Consider the following 24,023-nt stretch of genomic DNA (forward strand, 5'->3'; position numbering starts at 1 on the left):
TTGCCCTGCACATGAAGAGACAACACACATTATTTTAGCCCTTGGCGCAGTCACAGCTCTCAGGCACCTGCACACGAAGAGACAACACACATTATTTTAGCCCTTGGTGCAGTCACAGCTCTCAGGCACCTGCACAAGCACATGGACACTCACTCAAACACTGTCCCAAGTACTCAAATCAAATCAAATCAAATGTATTTATATAGCCCTTTGTACATCAGCTGATATCTCAAAGTGCTGTACAGAAACCCAGCCTAAAACCCCAAACAGCAAGGAATGCAGGTGTAGAAGCACAAGTTACAATAGATACCTTAGTTAGCGAGCTCGATGAAACTTGTTAACATACATCTTTATATTGTCCACATTGTAACAAACTTATGGTTGCATAACAGTACATTGTGTAACATTATGACGGTTTTATAGTGAACAATTTGGGAGCCAAGGACAACATACCTTGCTAAGCCGAAGGTCAGGCAACAGAGAACAATAAGGGGGTACGGAAATACAGATAACACGTGATGGACCAAACCAAAATATACAAAACTTTTACAATCACATGTATGTACAATATTGATATGAAAAAGTGTTTGTACGTCAAAGAAAAACATCAGCTATGCAGCTGTAATTAAATAAAAACATACACTGAATTATTATTATTATTATCAAATTATTAACATCCCCTCTTGACCTGGCCTATTTGAATTGGTCAGAGATGGCAGGAGCAGTGATACTAAGGGCAGGAGCAGTGATATTAAGGGCAGGAGCAGTGATACTAAGGGCAGGAGCAGTGATATTAAGGGCAGGAGCAGTGATATTAAGGGCAGGAGCAGTGATATTAAGGGCAGGAGCAGTGATACTAAGGGCAGGAGCAGTGATACTAAGGGCAGGAGCAGTGATACTAAGGGCAGGAGCAGTGATATTAAGGGCAGGAGCAGTGATATTAAGGGCAGGAGCAGTGATATTAAGGGCAGGAGCAGTGATACTAAGGGCAGGAGCAGTGATATTAAGGGCAGGAGCAGTGATACTAAGGGCAGGAGCAGTGATATTAAGGGCAGGAGCAGTGATACTAAGGGCAGGAGCAGTGATATTAAGGGCAGGAGCAGTGATACTAAGGGCAGGAGCAGTGATATTAAGGGCAGGAGCAGTGATACTAAGGGCAGGAGCAGTGATACTAAGGGCAGGAGCAGTGATATTAAGGGCAGGAGCAGTGATACTAAGGGCAGGAGCAGTGATATTAAGGGCAGGAGCAGTGATATTAAGGGCAGGAGCAGTGATACTAAGGGCAGGAGCAGTGATATTAAGGGCAGGAGCAGTGATACTAAGGGCAGGAGCAGTGATACTAAGGGCAGGAGCAGTGATATTAAGGGCAGGAGCAGTGATACTGATGGCAGGAGCAGTGATACTAAGGGCAGGAGCAGTGATACTAAGGGCAGGAGCAGTGATATTAAGGGCAGGAGCAGTGATATTAAGGGCAGGAGCAGTGATACTAAGGGCAGGAGCAGTGATATTAAGGGCAGGAGCAGTGATACTAAGGGCAGGAGCAGTGATACTAAGGGCAGGAGCAGTGATATTAAGGGCAGGAGCAGTGATACTAAGGGCAGGAGCAGTGATACTAAGGGCAGGAGCAGTGATACTAAGGGCAGGAGCAGTGATATTAAGGGCAGGAGCAGTGATATTAAGGGCAGGAGCAGTGATATTAAGGGCAGGAGCAGTGATACTAAGGGCAGGAGCAGTGATACTAAGGGCAGGAGCAGTGATACTAAGGGCAGGAGCAGTGATATTAAGGGCAGGAGCAGTGATACTAAGGGCAGGAGCAGTGATACTAAGGGCAGGAGCAGTGATACTAAGGGCAGGAGCAGTGATACTAAGGGCAGGAGCAGTGATATTAAGGGCAGGAGCAGTGATATTAAGGGCAGGAGCAGTGATATTAAGGGCAGGAGCAGTGATACTAAGGGCAGGAGCAGTGATATTAAGGGCAGGAGCAGTGATACTAAGGGCAGGAGCAGTGATACTAAGGGTAGGAGCAGTGATATTAAGGGCAGGAGCAGTGATACTAAGGGCAGGAGCAGTGATACTAAGGGCAGGAGCAGTGATATTAAGGGCAGGCATTTATCTCAAGTATAGAGTGATATTAAGTATAGAGGAAAGACAGGGAGGGGAGGACAGCTGGAAGAGACAGAAGAGAGGAGGCTATTTTTTTCTTTACAAGATTAAGGGGACACAGGACACTTTAAATGTGATCGGAAAGCATCCAACAGGGAAGTGGGATTATTGCCAGGAAACAGAGACCGTGGAGCATGGACTGATACAGTGTGGGCAGTATCAGAGGGAAAGAGCGAGGATGAGATCTAGTATGAGAGAGAAGGGGGATACAGGAAATGAGTTTAAACAGTATTTTGAGTAGAACTTCATTAGATATAGTCTCAAATATATTGTTATCTTTTTAATAAAGAGCAACTGAGATGTGTGAAAGGATTTAATTTCTCCCTGTCTTCTGGCCCAACACTCCAGTCCACTAGGTGACGGTAATGCACCATAACGTTGGATGCCAACCTCCGATAAACCCCAACAAAGAAGAAGTTTCTCTGCCACTGCTGATTGGAATCGAGTCACATGCATGTGAAGATGGCGGAGCAGCGACTGTCAACAATCCCGTGTCCCATCCAGGATTCACCACTTTCACAAAGTTTGGATGCGTCGGGGGTCTCTGACAGAGAACACGTTCAAGATAAAACCGGACATGTTGCCGGCACCCCGGATGAGTCGTTCTCTCCGACATCTGTCATCTATTTTAAAGAGGCTCTGAGTTCAACCAACATTTCTTTTGAGAAGACTGGATTGTCATCTCCTACTTCTTCTGTTCAATATGAACTGGATATCAAGAGTACGTCGAAGAGTGAGTGTTTCAATATTTTACCATTTTTAACTAGTCAACTTGCTAGCTGTCTCTGACTCATAAAGCGTATCTGTTGTCCCAGCTAAGTTAGCTAGTTGTGCTTTTTGTCAACAAATAGTGAGCTGCCAACACCCCCCTGACTGTTGACTCAAATATACCTGGTCAACAAGCAGACAGAGTTGAACTAGGGGATATGAAGCTCTTATTTTGTCTTAACTAACTAGTTAACAAGCAGACAGAGTTGAACTAGGGGATATGAAACCCTTAACTAGCCAGCCAAAGACAACTTTCAGATTTGATTAACTCCAGTACAGAAATAAGATATTATATCAGGGCTCTCTAACCCTGTTCCCTGGAGAGCCAAGTTACCGTCCTGTAGGTTTTTCTCCAACCCTAAGATAGTTTGACCTGATTTTAATACTTCACTTTACCTGCTTGATAAATTGAATCGAGTTATTTACAACTGGAGTTGAAACGAAAACATACAGAAGGTGCTGTCTTTATTTCACCATGTAAGTCAGTTGAAAACAAATGGCCTACCAAAAGGCAAAGGGCCTCTCCTGCGGGGACGGGGGCCTGGGATTAAAAATAACATATAACAAACCAATATAAATATAGGCCAAAACACTCATCACAACAAGAGACAACACTACATAAAGACAGACCTAAGAGGAAAGCGTAGCAACACATGACAACACAGCATGGTAGCAACTTAACAACATGGTAGAAACACAGCATGGTAGCAGCACAACATGGTAGCAGCACAACATGGTAGCAACACAGCATGGTAGCAACACAACATGGTAGCAGCACAACATGGTAGCAGCACAACATGGTAGCAGCACAACATGGTAGAAACACAGCATGGTAGCAGCACAACATGGTAGCAGCACAACATGGTAGCAACACAGCATGGTAGCAACACAGCATGGTAGCAGAACAGCATGGTAGCAGCACAACATGGTAGCAACACAGCATGGTAGCAACACAACATGGTAGCAGCACAACATGGTAGCAGCACAAAACATGGTACAAACATTATTGGGCTCAGACAACAGCTCTCCAGGACAAAGGTTGGAGAGCTCAGGTCTATATAAAAGCTAGATAGCTTTGTTTCACAGGTCAAGCTAACATTTCTAGCCCATTGACCATTCTAAACCAAAAGGCCTGAGAACAACTAGCCCAATTATTATTTTTTTCCGCAGCAAGAGAGTAACTTTAGTTACATTTACATTTAAGTCATTTAGCAAATGCTCTTATCCAGAGCGACTTACAAATTGGTGCGTTCACCTTAAGACATCCAGTGGAACAGCCACTTTACAATAGTGCATCTAAATCTTTTAAGGGGGGGGGGGTGAGAAGGATGACTTTATCCTATCCTAGGTATTCCTTAAAGAGGTGGGGTTTCAGGTGTCTCCGGAAGGTGGTGATTGACTCCGCTGTCCTGGCGTCGTGAGGGAGTTTGTTCCACCATTGGGGGGCCAGTTGCTATATTTATACAATTAAACCATATTCCGTCACCGTTATCGAGCCAATTTAAGATTGAATATCATAGTAACTTGTAACGAAGTTAGAAGCTATATTCGGGGTAACTCAAAAATAATAATTATTGCAAACTATGACTTGACTCAATTAAAGCAATTTGAATATGTGGAAAGAGAAAATATAGTTTGCCCTTATTAAACTCGCCAGATAATTTGCCCAACAGGGTGTGAGATACGGCCTAAGGGCTGTTCATAAGCAGAACGCAACACGGAGTGCCTGGGTACAGCTGTTAGCCGTTGTATATTCGCCATATACCGCAGAACCTGGGGGTACCTTTTTAATTATAAACTGGTTACCGATGTAAAAAAGTAACGTTTTGTCATACCTGTGGTATATGGTCTGATATACCACGGCTTTCAGCCAATCAGCATTCAGGACTCAAACCAGGTTTATAATTGTAAATAAATCTCCTTTGTTCATGGGCAAAACTACAGATAAACCCGACGGGAGAGTTTGAGTGATGAAAGTTGGACAGAGGATCTCAATCTCTGAGCAAGAAAAAATTTGATTCATTTTTTTCATTTTTTAAACTGTTAGGCTACTTTCTGGCTGTTGTTATGTGCCAGATGTTAAGACTACAAATACACATTTGCGAGCTTGACTTTATCATTTCAATAGGCATATGTACCAGTATAGCTTCCGTCCCTCTCCTCGCCCCTACCTGGGCTCGAACCAAGGACCCTCTGGACACATCGACAACAACCACCCTCGAAGCATCGTTTACCCATCACTCCACAAAAGCCGTGGCCCTTGCAGAGCAAACCACTACTTCAAATGTCTCAGAGCGAGTGACGTCACCGATTGAAACGCTATTATCACGCACCACTGCTAACTAGCTAGCCATTTCACATGTGTTACACACAGGCTACAGACTAAAATCTGTGTTTAGGATTGTAATAACATTTTGCAATGGTTTGCTTTAGATAAAGGCAGGTAACCTTTAACCCCTGATAGGCCTTACATCTCATTTTAGGTATCCTAGACAAGATGTGGGCAAGATGTAAACTGAACGTTTTAGCAGTTTGCTTAGTTCATATTAACAGACATGAATAAGGTGGAGATTTCGCAAATTAGAGATGCTTGTTTCCCCCAATGGCCTGCTGGGATAGGCTACTGAGGATGGGGTTGTAATTTCAATCACTGAATTCAATATTAGTATGTACTGTACCACTCAAGTGTGGACACTTACTCATTCACAAGTTTTCTTTATTTGGACTATTTTATACACTGTAGAAAAAAAGTAGTGAAGACATCAACTGTTAAACAACACATATGGAAGCATGTAGTAACCAAAATAGTGGAAAACAAATTAAAATGTATTTAATATTTGAGATTCTTCAAATAGCCACCCTTTGCCTTGATGACAGCTTTGCACACTCTTGGCATTCTCTCAACCAGCTTCATGAGGTAGTCACCTGGAATGCATTTCAATTAACAGGTGTGCCAGGTTAACAGGTGTGCCTTCTTAAAAGTTAATTTGTGGAATTTCTTTCCTTCTTAAATGCGTTTGATCAAATCAGTCGTGTTGTGACAAGGTATAGTGGTATACAGAAGATAGCCCTATTTGGTAAAAGACCAAGTCCATATTATGGCAAGAACAGCTCAAATAAGCAAAGAGAAATGACAGTCAATCACTACTTTAAAACCTGAATGTCAGTTAATCTGGAAAATTTCAATAACTTTGAAAGTTTCTTCAAATGCAGTCGCAAAAACCATCAAGCGCTATGATGAAACTGGCTCTCATGAGGACTGCCACAGGAAAGGAAGACCCAGAGTTACCTCTGCTGCAGAGGATAAGTTACCAGCCTCAGAAATTGCAGCCCAAATAAATGCTTCAAAGAGTTTAATTCACAGACACATCTCAACATCAACTGTTCAGAGGAAACTGCGTGAACCAGGCCTTCGTGGTCAAATTTCTGCAAAGAAACCACTACTAAAGGACACCAATAAGAAGAAGAGACTTGCTTGGGCCAATGAACATGAGCAATGGACATTAGACTGGTGGAAATCTGTCATTAGGTCTGGAGTCCAAAGAGATTTTAGGTTCCAACCACCGTGTCTTTGTGAGAATCAGAGTAAGTGAACGAATGATCTCTGCATGTGTGCATGTGTGGTTCCCACCGTGAAGCATGGAGGAGGAGGTGTGATGGTGTGGGGGTGCATTGCCGGTGACACTGTCTGTGATTTATTTGGAATTCAAGGCACACTTAACCAGCATGACTACCACAGCATTCTGCAGCAATACGCTGGCCCATCTGGTTTGGGCTTAGTGCGACTGTCATTTGTTTATCAACAGGACAATGATCCAACACACCTCCAGGCTATTTGACCAAGAAGGAGAGTTCTTGAGTGCTGCATTAGGTGACCTGGCCTCTACAATCACCTGACCTCAACCCAATTGAGATGGGTTTGGGATGAGTTGGACCGCTGAGTGAAGAAAAGCAGCCAACAAGTGCTCAGCATATGTGAGAACTCCTTCAAGATGGTTGGAAAAGCATTCCAGGTGAAGCTGGTTAAGAGAATGCCAAGAGTGTGCGAAGCTGTCACCGTGGCAAAGGGTGGCTACTTTGAAGAATCTCAAATATAAAATATATTTTGATTTGCTTAACTTCTTCGATATAGGGGGCGCTCTTTTAATTTTTGGATAAAAAAACGTTCCCGTTTTAAACAAGATATTTTGTCACGAAAAGATGCTCGACTATGCATATAATTGACAGCTTTGGAAAGAAAACACTCTGACGTTTCCAAAACTGCAAAGATATTGTCTGTGAGTGCCACAGAACTAATGCTACAGGCGAAACCAAGATGAAATTTCATACAGGAAGTGCCCCAGATTTTGAATGCGCTGTGTTCCAATGTCTCCTTATATGGCTGTGAATGAGCCTACACTTTCTGTCGTTTCCCCAAGGTGTCTGCAGCATTGTGTCGTATTTGTAGGCATATCATTGGAAGATTGACCATAAGAGACTACATTTACCAGGTGTCCGCTTGGTGTCCTCCGTCGAAATGATTGCGTAATCTCCAGCTGCGTGCATTTTTCCATTTGGTTCCGAGGAGAAACCAAACGGCCACGAATGATTTATCATCGAATAGATATGTGAAAAACACCTTGAGGATTGATTCTAAACAACGTTTGCCATGTTTCAGTCGATATTATGGAGTTTTTTTCTTAGCCAAACGTGATGAACAAAACGGAGCGATTTCTCCTACACAAATAATATTTTGGGAAAAACTGAACATTTGCTATCTAACTGAGTCTCCTCATTGAAAATATCCGAAGTTCTTCAAAGGTAAATGATTTTATTTGAATGCTTTTCTTGTTTTTGTGAAAATGTTGCCTGCTGAATGCTAGGCTTAATGCTATGCTAGCCATCAATACTCTTAGACAAATGCTTGTGTAGCTATGGTTGAAAAGCATATTTTGAAAATCTGAGATGACAGTGTTGTTAACAAAAGGCTAAGCTTGTGAGCCAATATATTTATTTCATTTCATTTGCGATTTTCATGAATAGTTAACGTTGCGTTATGCTAATGAGCTTGAGGGATACGGGATTGCTCGACGCAAGAAGTTAAGGCTTTTTTTGGTTACTACATGATTCCATATGTGTTATTTCATAGTTTTGATGTTTTCACTATTATTCTACAATGTAGTAAAAAATAAAAACCCATTGAATTAGTAGGTGTTTCCAAACGTTTGACTGATACCGTAATGAGTGTTTGTAATGAATGTTTGTCAACAACAACCAGTGTTTATTTTTTAGACTTAATTTGACCTGTAGCCTAATCTGACTGTTACATCAATCTAATGCGTTCATAATAACACAAGACTACAACAACCTGGAGTTACAGGCCATCTATTGATAATAACACAAGACTACAACAACCTGGAGTTACAGGCTATCTATTGATAATAACACAAGACTACAACAACCTGGAGTTACAGGCTATCTATTGATAATAACACAAGACTACAACAACCTGGAGTTACAGGCTATCTATTGATAATAACACAAGACTACAACAACCTGGAGTTACAGGCTATCTATTGATAATAACACAAGACTACAACAACCTGGAGTTACAAGCTATCTATTGATAATAACACAAGACTACAACAACCTGGAGTTACAGGCTATCTATTGATAATAACACAAGACTACAACAACCTGGAGTTACAAGCTATCTATTGATAATAACACAAGACTACAACAACCTGGAGTTACAGGCTATCTATTGATAATAACACAAGACTACAACAACCTGGAGTTACAGGCTATCTATTGATAATAACACAAGACTACAACAACCTGGAGTTACAGGCCATCTATTGATAATAACACAAGACTACAACAACCTGGAGTTACAGGCCATCTATTGATAATAACACAAGACTACAACAACCTGGAGTTACAGGCTATCTATTGATAATAACACAAGACTACAACAACCTGGAGTTACAGGCTATCTATTGATAATAACACAAGACTACAACAACCTGGAGTTACAGGCTATCTATTGATAATAACACAAGACTACAACAACCTGGAGTTACAGGCTATCTATTGATAATAACACAAGACTACAACAACCTGGAGTTACAGGCTATCTATTGATAATAACACAAGACTACAACAACCTGGAGTTACAGGCTATCTATTGATAATAACACAAGACTACAACAACCTGGAGTTACAGGCTATCTATTGATAATAACACAAGACTACAACAACCTGGAGTTACAGGCTATCTATTGATAATAACACAAGACTACAACAACCTGGAGTTACAGGCTATCTATTGATAATAACACAAGACTACAACAACCTGGAGTTACAGGCTATCTATTGATAATAACACAAGACTACAACAACCTGGAGTTACAGGCTATCTATTGATAATAACACAAGACTACAACAACCTGGAGTTACAGGCTATCTATTGATAATAACACAAGACTACAACAACCTGGAGTTACAGGCTATCTATTGATAATAACACAAGACTACAACAACCTGGAGTTACAGGCTATCTATTGATAATAACACAAGACTACAACAACCTGGAGTTACAGGCTATCTATTGATAATAACACAAGACTACAACAACCTGGACTACAACAAGTTACAGGCTATCTATTGATAATAACACAAGACTACAACAACCTGGAGTTACAGGCTACAACCTATTACAGGATGATAATAACACAAGACTACAACAACCTATCTATTGATTACAGGCTAGTTCTATATATTGATAATAACACAAGACTACAACAACCTGGAGTTACAGGCTATCTATTGATAATAACACAAGACTACAACAACCTGGAGTTACAGGCTATCTATTGATAATAACACAAGACTACAACAACCTGGAGTTACAAGATATCTATTCAATCTGTTTGCCAGCTCCAGGTAGGCTACACAAGTGGCACATAGATTTGCAATCACTCCAGTGATCGTCATTTAAACATATTTATTGTATCAAATGGTAGCCGACAATGGCATATATATTAATAGGCTGCTTGATGGTCAACTGAGGCAAATGTATCATTCTCCACATTTAGCCTCGTGTCAGTTTCATTGAGGACTTTTACCCCCTTAACAATATCCACGCGAGGGAGTTCCACAACTTCCATTTCAAATTTCCCCTCGGCATCCCCCCGAGAACCAGGAACTGAACACACATAAAGCACTTCGCTTGATACCGTTTTCTTTAAGCAGTCAACACTAGAATGTAGTTTTAACCACCAACGAGTTGATTTATGTCATGCGCCTAAAATAGTTCGTGTTTTGTCTCCATTAGCGATCTCAACACACACACATCCACCTCCCCACCACTCAGCAACAGGTCACAGTGAAATCATATATATTTTAAAGAGAAATGTCATGGCGGCCACGGTGCAATTTAGAAATAGCCAACAACGCGACCAATACATTTTAACCCGCGACATCGTTTTCAATGTAGCCCAATAATTCAGTTTAAACCACCAACGGGTGGATTTATGTAATGCGCGCCCAAAGTCATTTTCTAGTGCGTTGTCTCCATTATTTCTTGATGTGCATCAGTTCTAGAGTATTAATGTTTTATGGAAATCGGTGTCTCCATAATGACAATCAAAATAGCCAAGTCCTACAACTGGTAAAAAGTTTGTCGCGACGTGCGAGCGTGCTGCTCTCTCCTCTCCGCTCACACGACTCAGCCAATGGCTGTACTGCTCTCTCAACAGACACACCCCTCCGGTCCTCCCCATCACTCACTCCGCAACAGCCTGCCTCACTGCCTGACAGTGAAATAGATTTTTTAAAGAGAAATGCCACGGTGCAACCTAGAAATAGCACAAAAACCCGCCATCCTCGACAAATACATTTTCACCTGCGACATCGTTTTCCCCAATCTTGTGGGAAAACCGCGAACATTGCAACACTGCTGTTTTGTCATGTCAGTAGTTCAAGGTTTCCCAAATTTGGTCCTGGGGCCCCCCCTTGGTGCACTTTTTGTTTTTTGGCAAGATGGCGACACTGAAATGACATTTCCTGACGATCAAATACGCCACCAAGCATTCTCATAGGACACAATGGGATGATGTCATCGATGGCTTCATCCATATTTTTTTTTTACAGTCAATGAGCTAGAATGACAAGACAAGATGTAGAATGACAGACAAGATGTAGCTAGATGTGGAATGACAGACCAGATGTAGCTAGATGTCGAAGACGAGATGTAGAATGACAGACCAGATGTAGCTAGATGTGGAATAACAGACCAGATGTAGCTAGATGTGGAATGACAGACCAGATGTAGCTAGATGTGGAATAACAGACCAGATGTAGCTAGATGTGGAATAACAGACCAGATGTAGCTAGATGTGGAATGACAGACCAGATGTAGCTAGATGTGGAATGACAGACCAGATGTAGCTAGATGTGGAATAACAGACCAGATGTAGCTAGATGTGGAAGACCAGATGTAGAATGAGACAAGATGTAGCTAGATGTAGAATGACAGACCAGATGTAGCTAGATGTGGAAGACCAGATGTAGAATGACAGACCAGATGTAGCTAGATGTGGAAGACGAGATGTAGAATGAGACAAGATGTAGCTAGATGTCGAAGACGAGATGTAGAATGACAGACCAGATGTAGCTAGATGTGGAAGACGAGATGTAGAATGACAGACCAGGTGTAGCTAGATGTGGAAGACCAGATGTAGAATGACAGACCAGGTGTAGCTAGATGTGGAAGACCAGATGTAGAATGACAGACCAGATGTAGAATGACAGACCAGGTGTAGCTAGATGTGGAAGACGAGATGTAGAATGATAGGACGTAGGAGACAAGATGGCTACAGTGAAATGCTCAGGCCTCTTGTGATTTGAATCCATCCTGATTCTTGTGTTTTATGTTGAGTTAAATTGGCAGGGTGTGAAATAGGTGTAGAGGTGGCAGGTAGCCTAGTGGTTAGAGTGTAGAGGTGGCAGGGTAGCCTAGTGGTTAGAGTGTAGAGGTGGCAGGGTAGCCTAGTGGTTAGAGTGTAGAGGTGGCAGCGTAGCCTAGTGGTTAGAGTGTAGAGGTGGCAGGGTAGCCTAGTGGTTAGAGTGTAGAGGTGGCAGGGTAGCCTAGTGGTTAGAGTGTAGAGGTGGCAGGGTAGCCTAGTGGTTAGAGTGTAGAGGTGGCAGGGTAGCCTAGTGGTTAGAGTGTAGAGGTGGCAGGGTAGCCTAGTGGTTAGAGTGTAGAGGTGGCAGGGTGGGAGTGAAATAACCTTGGATGAGACCAGTGGAATTTCCAGTATTTGTGTGAAAATACTGCACAGAAGTTAAGTCCGGAGTCCGTGTGGAAAGCTGACTTTGTCATGAGGATGTGCGGTTCGAAGGGCCTTTAGGTGATGAGTAACCTTCTCCGGGGCTTCATTTATAACCATAAATGTTACACGGAATATCTGCGCGATCCATTTCTAAAAATATATTTAAAAAAAACGTTTAAACTTGACGCACGCAAATACATGCGCATGTTTCCTGCTATAAATCAGACCTGTCGTAAAACTGTGCGTGAACGAGCATTTATAACAACGGCTGAACGTTGCCCATCCTTCAGCGTCCATGGTGACAATAACACCCTTATTTGGCTTTGTGAATATTGGAATTAGACGGTATCTATAGGAAATAGCAATGGCCAAGTCTTTGGAGGTGTTGACATGAGGTTTTCTTTTCCAGTGAAATGTGCTGTAAAAGTCACATAATAAGTTGCGTGGACTCACTCTGTGTGCAATAAAAGTCTTTAACGTCATTGTTGAATGACCCCCTCGTCTCTGTACCCCACACACACAAATAGGTCCCTCGGTGTAGCAGTGAATTTCAAACACAGATTCAACCACAAACACCAGGGAGGTTTTCCAATGCCTCACAATGAAGGGCACCCATTGGTAGATGGGTAATAAAATCGAATATCCCTTTTGAGCATGGTGAAATTAATGATTACACTTTGGATGGTGTATCAATACACCCAGTCCTTCCTAACTCAGTTGCCGGAGAGGAAGGAAACAAAACAGGGATTTCACCATGAGGCCAATGGTGACTGTAAAACAGTGAGTTTAATGGCTGTGAAAGGATAATTTTGAGGATGGATCAACAACATTGTAGTTACTCCACAATACTAACCTAAAGGACAGAGTGGAAAGGAAGAAGCCTGTACAGAATAAAAATATTACAAAAATAGTGATGCTCCAATATGACATTTTTGGCTGATAACCGATATTTACAATTTTAGCGGCCTTTTTTAAGAATTCTAGTATAGGTAAATAGTTAACACACACACATTGACACAGCGGTCTAAGACACTGCATCTCAGTGCTAGAGGCGTCACTACAGACACCCTGGTTCAAATCCAGGCTGTATCACACCCGGCCGTGATTGGGAGTCCCTTTAGGGTGAGCATTGGCCCAGCATTGGCCGGGGTAGGCCGTCATTGTAAATAAGAATTTGTTCTGAACTGACTTGCCTAGTTAAAGGTCACACACCACACTGACCAAACATGTATTTTGTTGGCATTTATGCATGTCCCCATTACCAGTAAAACATCATCAAATCTGATTTCTTTCACTTACTTGCTGTGCTGTTCCGTTGTTCATTTGTTCAGTCGTTTGGGTCGTTGCTATGGAACGCCGTTTGGATCGTTGCTATGGAACGCCGTTTGGGTCGTTGCTATGGAACGCCGTTTGGGTCGTTGCTATGGGACGCCGTTTGGGTCGTTGCTATGGCACGCCGTTTGGGTCGTTGCTATGGGATGCCATTTGGGTCGTTGCTATGGCAATATCTAAAATACCCCTAATTTATAAGAAAGGTCTTATTTGTTTTAATGATGGTCGGACCCATCTATGTGAAGCTAGCCACAATAAGGATTAGGCACAATTGTGGACTTGGCGGTTAGTCTTCAAAATAAAAGTATTGCTTCACTGTCAGTGACACACTTTTTTATTTTTGAAGGCAAACTGCAAATTCCACAATTGTTCCTAATTCTTATTGTGGCTATCTTCACAACACAACCTGGTCCGGTCAAGCCTCACTAGCCAGATGAAGCTAGCTGGCTGCTTATAACGTTAGCTTTGGGCAACAGGGTTAAGTAGCTGGCTAGCTATTTATTTTCATGAACTGAAGTTCAATTTTAATAGTCGAACAACAAGTGGCAACCTAGCTAATACTTACAAGGATTCATAAATCATTGCTAAGAATAATGAAAATGACTGCAGTTTCTACTGGTCATTGTTTTCAGGCTGGTTGTATTGGTGCTAGCTAGGCACTAAGCTAAAGCTAGCTAGGCACCAAGCTAAAGCTAGCTAGGCACCAAGCTAAAGCTAGCTAGGCACCAAGCTAAAGCTAGCTAGGCACTAAGCTAAAGCTAGCTAGGCACCAAGCTAAAGCTAGCTAGGTACTAAGCTAAAGCTAGCTAGGTACTAAGCTAAAGCTAGCTAGCCCAGAAGTTGTGGTTGAACAAATGATGCTTTATTACCAACATAGTGTTGTAAACACATCGTTCGTGGCCGTTGTTTGCAGAATTTTTTGTTCAGATTTGACAGTGCTACTGTATCTTTTTGACACGCAAAGACCCAAACAGCATTCTATAGTATGTATGTCGTGAAGCTAATAGCAGTGATTTTTCAGACATCTGAAAAATAGCGCATTTGTTAGTGTGTACTGGTGCTCGACCAGTCGGCGAAAGCTAACATCCCCCACGACAGAGAACGGTTGTTTGTCGAGGGCAATGAATTCTATTATCTTGGCATTAATGGATCGCCTTTGAGTCGTCTCGCTGATATGTTGTTACTATTTCAAATGACTGCTGGACTTGTTGTCTGCTCGATCCACACAGCAGACATCGTGGGCGAGGTTAGGAATGCTGTGTTGTACTGCTGGACTTGTTGTCTGCTCGATCCACACAGCAGCCATTGTGGGCCAGGTTAGGAATGCTATGTTGTACTGCTGGACTTGTTGTCTGCTCGATCCACACAGCAGCCATTGTGGGCCAGGTTAGGAATGCTGTGTTGCACGTGTAGCGCTACATTTTACTTGGCGTCATTACGTCCTGTACCTACGTAAGGTTTGCACGTCAGCTTTGACATCGGTTTTGCCCATCGCCGTTAAAATAGACATTGGCCGATACCGATGTTGCCAGTTTTTTTTGCTAATATCAGCCGATTCCAATATGTTCACCGATTTATATCGTGGACACCTCTCCCTATCCAAAACATCCATCCTGTTTACAACAAGGGACTAAAGTAAAACTGAAAAAAATATGATAAAGAAATTAACGATAAGTCCTGAATACAAAGCGTTATGTTTGGGGCAAATCCAACAACACATCACTGAGTACCACTCTTCATATTTCCAAGCATGGTGGTGGCTGCATCATGTTATGGGTATGCTTGTCATCGGCAAGGACTAGGCTTTTTATTTTTTAAGCACAGGCAAAATCCTATGGGAAAACCTGGTTGTCTGCTTTCCAACAGACACTGGGAGATGAATTCACCTTTCAGCAGAAGAATAACCTAAAATCTAAGGCCAATCTACACTGGAGTTGCTTACCAAGAAGATGTTGAATGTTCCTGAGCGGCCTAGTACCAGTTTGGACTTAAATCTGCTTAAATCTATGGCAATACTTTTTAAAATGGCTGTCTATCATGATCCACAACCAACTTGACAGAGGTTGAAGAATTTAAAAAAGAGTAATGTGCAAATATTGTACAATCCAGGTGTGCAAAGCTCTTAAGAGACTTACCCAGAAAGACTCACAGCTGTAATCACTCTTAGAGACTTACCCAGAAAGACTCACAGCTGTAATCACTGCCATTCTTAAGGTGTGTGAGAACTTATGTAAATGAGATATTTCTGAATTTAATTTTCAACAAATTTGCAAACACAATTTTTGTACATATATTTTTTTCAATTTAACATTTAGAATGGGCCAAACTAGTGACCTAAGCAACTTTGAGATAGTCGGTGCCAGGTACGCCGGATCCAGTATCTCAGAAACAGCCGACCCTCCTGGGCTTTTCATGCACGGCAGTGTCTAGGGTTTACAGATACTGGATGTCCGACCCTCCTGGGCTTCTCATGCACGGCAGTGTCTAGGGTTTACAGAGACTGGATGTCCGACCCTCCTGGGCTTTTCATGCACGGCAGTGTCTAGGGTTTACAGATACTGGATGTCCGACCCTCCTGGGCTTCTCATGCACGGCAGTGTCTAGGGTTTACAGATACTGGATGTCCGACCCTCCTGGGCTTCTCATGCACGGCAGTGTCTAGGGTTTACAGAGACTGGATGTTTTTGATTTGTTGCACCGTTATCTCAGAAACAGCCGGCCCTCCTGGGCTTTTCATGCACGGCAGTGTCTAGGGTTTACAGATACTGGATGTCCGACCCTCCTGGGCTTCTCATGCACGGCAGTGTCTAGGGTTTACAGAGACTGGATGTTTTTGATTTGTTGCACCGTTATCTCAGAAACAGCCGGCCCTCCTGGGCTTCTCATGCACGGCAGTGTCTAGGGTTTACAGAGAACGGTGCAACAATCAAAAACATCCAGTCAGCGGAAGTCCTGTTGGAGAAAACAGCTGGTTGATGAGAATGGCAAGAATCGTTGAAGCTAATAGGCTGGCCACAAACAGACAAATATAACAGTGATGTGCAGAACGGCATCTCAGAATGCACAACTCATCGATCCTTGTCAGGGATTGGCTATTGCAGCAGACGACCACACCGGGTTCCACTCCTATCAGGTAAAAACAAGAAGAAGAAGTGGCTCCAGTCGGCACACCATCACCAACACTGGACCACTGAGGAGTGGAAAAACATTGTCTGGAACATGACAGCGAGTTCAGTTTACTTGAGTGTCCTGGTCAGTCTCCAGAACTCAACCCAATAGATTGTCTTTGGGATGAGATGGCTGAATGTACCACCGTCCAATCAGCAGCAACTGTGTGATGCCGTCGTGTCAACATGGACCAACGTCCCTGTGGAACATTTGATTGGGGGGGGGGGTCCAAGCCAGTTCTAAATGGGGGGTTTCAAGACAGTTCTAAATGGGGGTCCAAGCCAGTTCTAAATGGGGGTCCAAGCCAGTTCTAAATGGGGGGTCCAAGCCAGTTCTAAATGGGGGGTCCAAGCCAGTTCTAAATGGGGGTCCAAGCCAGTTCTAAATGGGGGGTCCAAGCCAGTTCTAAATGGGGGTCCAAGCCAGTTCTAAATGGGGGTCCAAGCCAGTTCTAAATGGGGGGAGGTCCAAGCCAGTTCTAAATGGGGGAGGTCCAAGCCAGTTCTAAATGGGGGGTCCAAGCCAGTTCTAAATGGGGGGTCCAAGCCAGTTCTAAATGGGGGGTCCAAGCCAGTTCTAAATGGGGGGGTTTCAAGACAGTTCTAAATGGGGGTCCAAGCCAGTTCTAAATGGGGGTCCAAGCCAGTTCTAAATGGGGGGGTCCAAGCCAGTTCTAAATGGGGGGTTTCAAGACAGTTCTAAATGGGGGTCCAAGCCAGTTCTAAATGGGGGGTCCAAGCCAGTTCTAAATGGGGGTTCAAGCCAGTTCTAAATGGGGGGTCCAAGCCAGTTCTAAATGGGGGGTTCCAAGCCAGTTCTAAATGGGGGTCCAAGCCAGTTCTAAATGGGGGGTCCAAGCCAGTTCTAAATGGGGGTTTCAAGCCAGTTCTAAATGGGGGTCCAAGCCAGTTCTAAATGGGGGGTCCAAGCCAGTTCTAAATGGGGGGTTTCAAGACAGTTCTAAATGGGGGTCCAAGCCAGTTCTAAATGGGGGGGTCCAAGCCAGTTCTAAATGGGGGGGTCCAAGCCAGTTCTAAATGGGGGGGTTTCAAGACAGTTCTAAATGGGGGGTCCAAGCCAGTTCTAAATGGGGGGTCCAAGCCAGTTCTAAATGGGGGTTCAAGCCAGTTCTAAATGGGGGGTCCAAGCCAGTTCTAAATGGGGGTTCCAAGCCAGTTCTAAATGGGGGTCCAAGCCAGTTCTAAATGGGGGGTCCAAGCCAGTTCTAAATGGGGGTTTCAAGCCAGTTCTAAATGGGGGGTCCAAGCCAGTTCTAAATGGGGGGTCCAAGCCAGTTCTAAATGGGGGGTCCAAGCCAGTTCTAAATGGGGGGTCCAAGCCAGTTCTAAATGGGGGTCCAAGCCAGTTCTAAATGGGGGTCCAAGCCAGTTCTAAATGGGGGTCCAAGCCAGTTCTAAATGGGGGTCCAAGCCAGTTCTAAATGGGGGAGGTCCAAGCCAGTTCTAAATGGGGGGTCCAAGCCAGTTCTAAATGGGGGGTCCAAGCCAGTTCTAAATGGGGGGTCCAAGCCAGTTCTAAATGGGGGGTTTCAAGACAGTTCTAAATGGGGGGTCCAAGCCAGTTCTAAATGGGGGGTTCAAGCCAGTTCTAAATGGGGGTCCAAGCCAGTTCTAAATGGGGGGGTTTCAAGACAGTTCTAAATGGGGGTCCAAGCCAGTTCTAAATGGGGGGTCCAAGCCAGTTCTAAATGGGGGGTCCAAGCCAGTTCTAAATGGGGGGTTCAAGCCAGTTCTAAATGGGGGGTCCAAGCCAGTTCTAAATGGGGGGTCCAAGCCAGTTCTAAATGGGGGGTCCAAGCCAGTTCTAAATGGGGGTCCAAGCCAGTTCTAAATGGGGGTCCAAGCCAGTTCTAAATGGGGGGTCCAAGCCAGTTCTAAATGGGGGGTTTCTAGCCAGTTCTAAATGGGGGGTCCAAGCCAGTTCTAAATGGGGGGTCCAAGCCAGTTCTAAATGGGGGTTTCAAGACAGTTCTAAATGGGGGGTCCAAGCCAGTTCTAAATGGGGGTCCAAGCCAGTTCTAAATGGGGGGTCCAAGCCAGTTCTAAATGGGGGGTCCAAGCCAGTTCTAAATGGGGGTCCAAGCCAGTTCTAAATGGGGGGTCCAAGCCAGTTCTAAATGGGGAGGTCCAAGCCAGTTCTAAATGGGGGTCCAAGCCAGTTCTAAATGGGGGAGGTCCAAGCCAGTTCTAAATGGGGGGTCCAAGCCAGTTCTAAATGGGGGGTTTCAAGACAGTTCTAAATGGGGGGTCCAAGACAGTTCTAAATGGGGGTCCAAGCCAGTTCTAAATGGGGGGTCCAAGCCAGTTCTAAATGGGGGGTCCAAGCCAGTTCTAAATGGGGGGGGGGTCCAAGCCAGTTCTAAATGGGGGGGGTCCAAGCCAGTTCTAAATGGGGGGGGTCCAAGCCAGTTCTAAATGGGGGGGTCCAAGCCAGTTCTAAATGGGGGGTCCAAGCCAGTTCTAAATGGGGGGTCCAAGCCAGTTCTAAATGGGGGGGTCCAAGCCAGTTCTAAATGGGGGGTCCAAGCCAGTTCTAAATGGGGGGTCCAAGCCAGTTCTAAATGGGGGGTCCAAGCCAGTTCTAAATGGGGGTTCAAGCCAGTTCTAAATGGGGGTTCAAGCCAGTTCTAAATGGGGGGTCCAAGCCAGTTCTAAATGGGGGGGTTCAAGCCAGTTCTAAATGGGGGGGGTCCAAGCCAGTTCTAAATGGGGGGTCCAAGCCAGTTCTAAATGGGGGGGTCCAAGCCAGTTCTAAATGGGGGGTCCAAGCCAGTTCTAAATGGGGGGGGTCCAAGCCAGTTCTAAATGGGGGGTCCAAGCCAGTTCTAAATGGGGGGTCCAAGCCAGTTCTAAATGGGGGGGTCCAAGCCAGTTCTAAATGGGGGGTCCAAGCCAGTTCTAAATGGGGGGGTCCAAGCCAGTTCCAAGCCAGTTCTAAATGGGGGGTCCAAGCCAGTTCTAAATGGGGGTCCAAGCCAGTTCTAAATGGGGGTCAAGACAGTTCTAAATGGGGGTCCAAGCCAGTTCTAAATGGGGGGTTCAAGCCAGTTCTAAATGGGGGTCCAAGCCAGTTCTAAATGGGGGTTTCAAGACAGTTCTAAATGGGGGGTCCAAGCCAGTTCTAAATGGGGGGTCCAAGCCAGTTCTAAATGGGGGGTCCAAGCCAGTTCTAAATGGGGGGTCCAAGCCAGTTCTAAATGGGGGGGTCCAAGCCAGTTCTAAATGGGGGCCAGTCTAAATGGGGGGGTCCAAGCCAGTTCTAAATGGGGGGTTTCCAAGCCAGTTCTAAATGGGGGGTCCAAGCCAGTTCTAAATGGGGGGTCCAAGCCAGTTCTAAATGGGGGGGTCAAGCCAGTTCTAAAAGACAGTTCTAAATGGGGGGGGTCCAAGCCAGTTCTAAATGGGGGTCCAAGCCAGTTCTAAATGGGGGTCCAAGCCAGTTCTAAATGGGGGTCCAAGCCAGTTCTAAATGGGGGGTCCAAGCCAGTTCTAAATGGGGGTCCAAGCCAGTTCTAAATGGGGGGAGGTCCAAGCCAGTTCTAAATGGGGGGAGGTCCAAGCCAGTTCTAAATGGGGGGAGGTCCAAGCCAGTTCTAAATGGGGGAGGTCCAAGCCAGTTCTAAATGGGGGGTCCAAGCCAGTTCTAAATGGGGGTTTCAAGACAGTTCTAAATGGGGGGTCCAAGACAGTTCTAAATGGGGGGTCCAAGCCAGTTCTAAATGGGGGGTCCAAGCCAGTTCTAAATGGGGGGTCCAAGCCGGTTCTAAATGGGGGGAGGGTTCTAAATGGGGGTCCAAGCCAGTTCTAAATGGGGGTCCAAGCCAGTTCTAAATGGGGGGTCCAAGCCAGTTCTAAATGGGGGTCCAAGCCAGTTCTAAATGGGGGGTCCAAGCCAGTTCTAAATGGAGGGGGTCCAAGCCAGTTCTAAATGGGGGGTCCAAGCCAGTTCTAAATGGGGGTCCAAGCCAGTTCTAAATGGGGGGTTCAAGCCAGTTCTAAATGGGGGGGGTTCAAGCCAGTTCTAAATGGGGAGTTCCAAGCCAGTTCTAAATGGGGGGTCCAAGCCAGTTCTAAATGGGGGGTCCAAGCCAGTTCTAAATGGGGGGGGGTCCAAGCTAGTTCTAAATGGGGGGGTACATAATTCCCCATTAGCACAAGGCTGCTACTAGGCTACTTTTGCTGCCTTGCATTATTCCCACCATAAGAAACCGTGCTAAAGATTGTCACGTCAAGTTTAGTTTTTATGAAGGGCAACTTTTGTGTGAACTGGCGCAAACATATTGTGTGTTTTACTACGCAACATTTTAATAAGGCCGCTGGGACCTGAGAAGTCGTTAGCTACCACATCAGCCCATGACTCAGGATGTCAGTGTGAATAAAAAAAAAAACATTTAAAAAAAAATTAAAAAGTTTGTTCGACAACCTTGCACATTCATGTTTCATTCTTTATTTAACTAGGTAAGTCATTGTTATCTGTGGAAGATGCAACACATCTCTGATTCAGAGGGGTTGGGTTATCTGTGGAAGATGCAACACCTCTCTGATTCAGAGGGGTTGGGTTATATGTGGAAGATGCAACACCTCTCCGATTCAGAGGCTAGGTATCCCCTTTTCCTTGAAACAACCAAGGATTAAAATGTCCTGTGTTTCTATGGGGCAGTATCCTGTAAATACTGGTGGCTGAGTAAAGTGGCGCTTCTCAGCTCGGTGTTTGATTACTAGTTCTAACCTGCCAGGAAATCTGGCTGATGCCAGAGAGAGCGACGAGCCGCCCCTGCCTCCCTTCCTGCATCAAAGGTACCCTCCCCCCCTCTCTCTCTCCATCCCTCCCTCCCTGCATCAAAGATGCTCTCCCTCTCTCCCTGCAACAAATGTGCATCAGGGGAATTAGTCCCTTCCCCTCCCCATGCACCATCTGGTCAGGTGATGTTGCTCTTTTACCCAGCTAGCTCATTATCAGGCAGCCATTTTGGTCAACACCCACTCTGCTGTCTGTCAGAGGAGCAGCGACTCACACAACCAATCCTGTGAGGGCTAGCCGAACGAGAGGGGCAGAGGCAGAGCCCACCGAAGGAGAGGCTGTCATTCCAGCAGAGCAGAGACCTAGCGTTGTCATCCCAGTACCCAGGCCGCGCCCAGGCAGAGATCTAGCGTTGTTACCCCAGTACCCAGGCCGCGCCGCAGAGGAAAGGAGGAGAGGGCAGGGCTGCAGCTTTTGTTGAGACAGACGCACACTGGTGGCTTTTCTCCTCAGTCCTCTGTAAAAAAACGGGAGTGAGTGAAGAGGGGGAGGAGGCACGGAGAGGAAGACGAGAATTAACACCATCCATCCTTTTTTTCTATCTGGGAAGACTGCTGAGTGCTGCTCTTCTCTCTTTTCATTCCTGTTCTTATTGTATCTGAGAAGACTGCTGTCGTTCGGCACAGAGATTTTCTCTTCCTTTTCATTCCTATTGTATCTGGGAAGATTGCTGTCGTTCGGCACAAATCCTCTCCATCCCCCTCTTTGCGGCCTTTGCGTCGCCTGGACAGAGAGAGCGTTCCTGCTTTGTTGCTGTTCGTCTCTCAGCCCTCTATTCGCTGAGTCATCATGGCAGACGTTACGCCTCAGGCCGATGCCCCGACCCCCACCACTGACAAGATCACGCAGGCAGCCCGGGAGACCATCTATCTGTGTAACTTCCGCGTGTCGGTGGACGGAGAATGGCTCTGTCTCAGGGAGCTCAACGACATCTCTCTCACCCCAGACCCAGAGCCAGCCCACGAAGGTAGGTGATAGACCGTAACATAGACACAGGGGACCTGATCCTAGATCACCACTCCTACTGAGACTCTATGACCTGATCCTAGATCAATACTCCTACTGAGACTCTATGACCTGATCCTAGATCACCACTCCTACTGAGACTATGACCTGATCCTAGAACACCACTCCTACTGAGACTATGACCTGATCCTAGATCACCACTCCTACTGAGACTCTTTATGACCTGATCCTAGAACACCACTCCTACTGAGACTCTTTATGACCTGATCCTAGATCACCATTCCTACTGAGACTCTTTATGTCCTGATCCTAGATCACCACTCCTACTGAGACTCTTTATGACCTGATCCTAGATCAATACTCCTACTGAGACTCTGTATGACCTGATCCTAGATCACCACTCCTACTGAGACTCTTTATGACCTGATCCTAGATCACCACTCCTACTGAGACTCTTTATGACCTGATCCTAGATCACCACTCCTACTGAGACTCTTTATGACCTGATCCTAGATCAATACTCCTACTGAGACTCTTTATGACCTGATCCTAGATCCCCACTCCTACTGAGACTCTTTATGACCTGATCCTAGATCACCACTCCTACTGAGACTCTTTATGACCTGATCCTAGATCACCACTCCTACTGAGACTCTATGACCTGATCCTAAATCACCACTCCCAGGAGGAGGAACGAATGGAATTTTACAGTAATTCAATTTAAATGTTTCAAGAAGAAAATGACATGTATTTTGTTGTTGTAGTGGAGACCATAACATTAGTAATCTCAACAAAAAAATGTTTTGTTTGTTTGTGTAGCTCATAATTAAATGATGAAGTATGCATTGAGGTGTCTGTAATAAAATAAACATGGCAGAAACATGTAGACATTTAATAAATGGATTGTTCTAACTTCCTAAATATATTTTACAACGGAGGGGGGTGAACCAAGATGGAGGCACGGTGGCTTCAACACAGCGCCCCCTATCTGTCATCTAGTGTATATATAAATCATAGAATTTTACACTTTAATTTATTCAACATTAAATACTGCTACTTTTAATGACATGATACTTTCTATGAGAGCCACCAAAACGGTGAAACGGAACTCCCTCTACTGGTGATTAGTTGTTATTACTTTGTTTAACCTTTTATTTAACGAGGCAGTTAAGAACTAACAATGACGGCCTACCCAAAAGGCAAAAGACCTCGTGCAGGGATGGGGGGCTGGGGATTAAAAATATAGGACAAAACACACGTCAAGATGTTGTTGTCTTTAGGTCTGTCTTTATGTAGTAAGGCAGCCACACATGACAACACAGCAGGGTAGTAACAGCATGGTAGCAACACAGCATGGTAGCAACACCGCGTGGTAGCAGCACAGCGTGGTAGCAACACCGCATGGTAGCAACACCGCGTGGTAGCAACACCGCGTGGTAGCAACACCGCGTGGTAGCAACACCGCGTGGTAGCAACACAGCGTGGTAGCAG

The 24,023-nt window shown here is 44.7% G+C and overlaps 1 protein-coding gene across 2 annotated transcripts in view; it reads left to right on the plus strand.

Annotated features, from left to right (window-relative positions):
* Window positions 1–2,595: 2,595 nt before the first annotated feature.
* The window catches only part of rufy3 (RUN and FYVE domain containing 3), a 111,129-nt gene continuing 89,701 nt past the window's right edge, over window positions 2,596–24,023 (plus strand). The window contains exon 1 of one of the 2 annotated variants that reach the window (XM_065026931.1): window positions 2,596–2,896. In XM_065026931.1, coding sequence (XP_064883003.1) covers window positions 2,614–2,896 — 283 coding nt within the window. In that variant the 5' untranslated portion in view covers window positions 2,596–2,613. Of the gene's footprint in view, window positions 2,897–21,827; window positions 22,534–24,023 lie in introns of those variants that run through there. The other variant, XM_065026930.1, reaches the window with a different exon arrangement.

This window comes from Oncorhynchus nerka, linkage group LG13 (assembly GCF_034236695.1).
Source record: "Oncorhynchus nerka isolate Pitt River linkage group LG13, Oner_Uvic_2.0, whole genome shotgun sequence".
Classification (NCBI taxonomy): Eukaryota; Metazoa; Chordata; class Actinopteri; order Salmoniformes; family Salmonidae; genus Oncorhynchus; species Oncorhynchus nerka.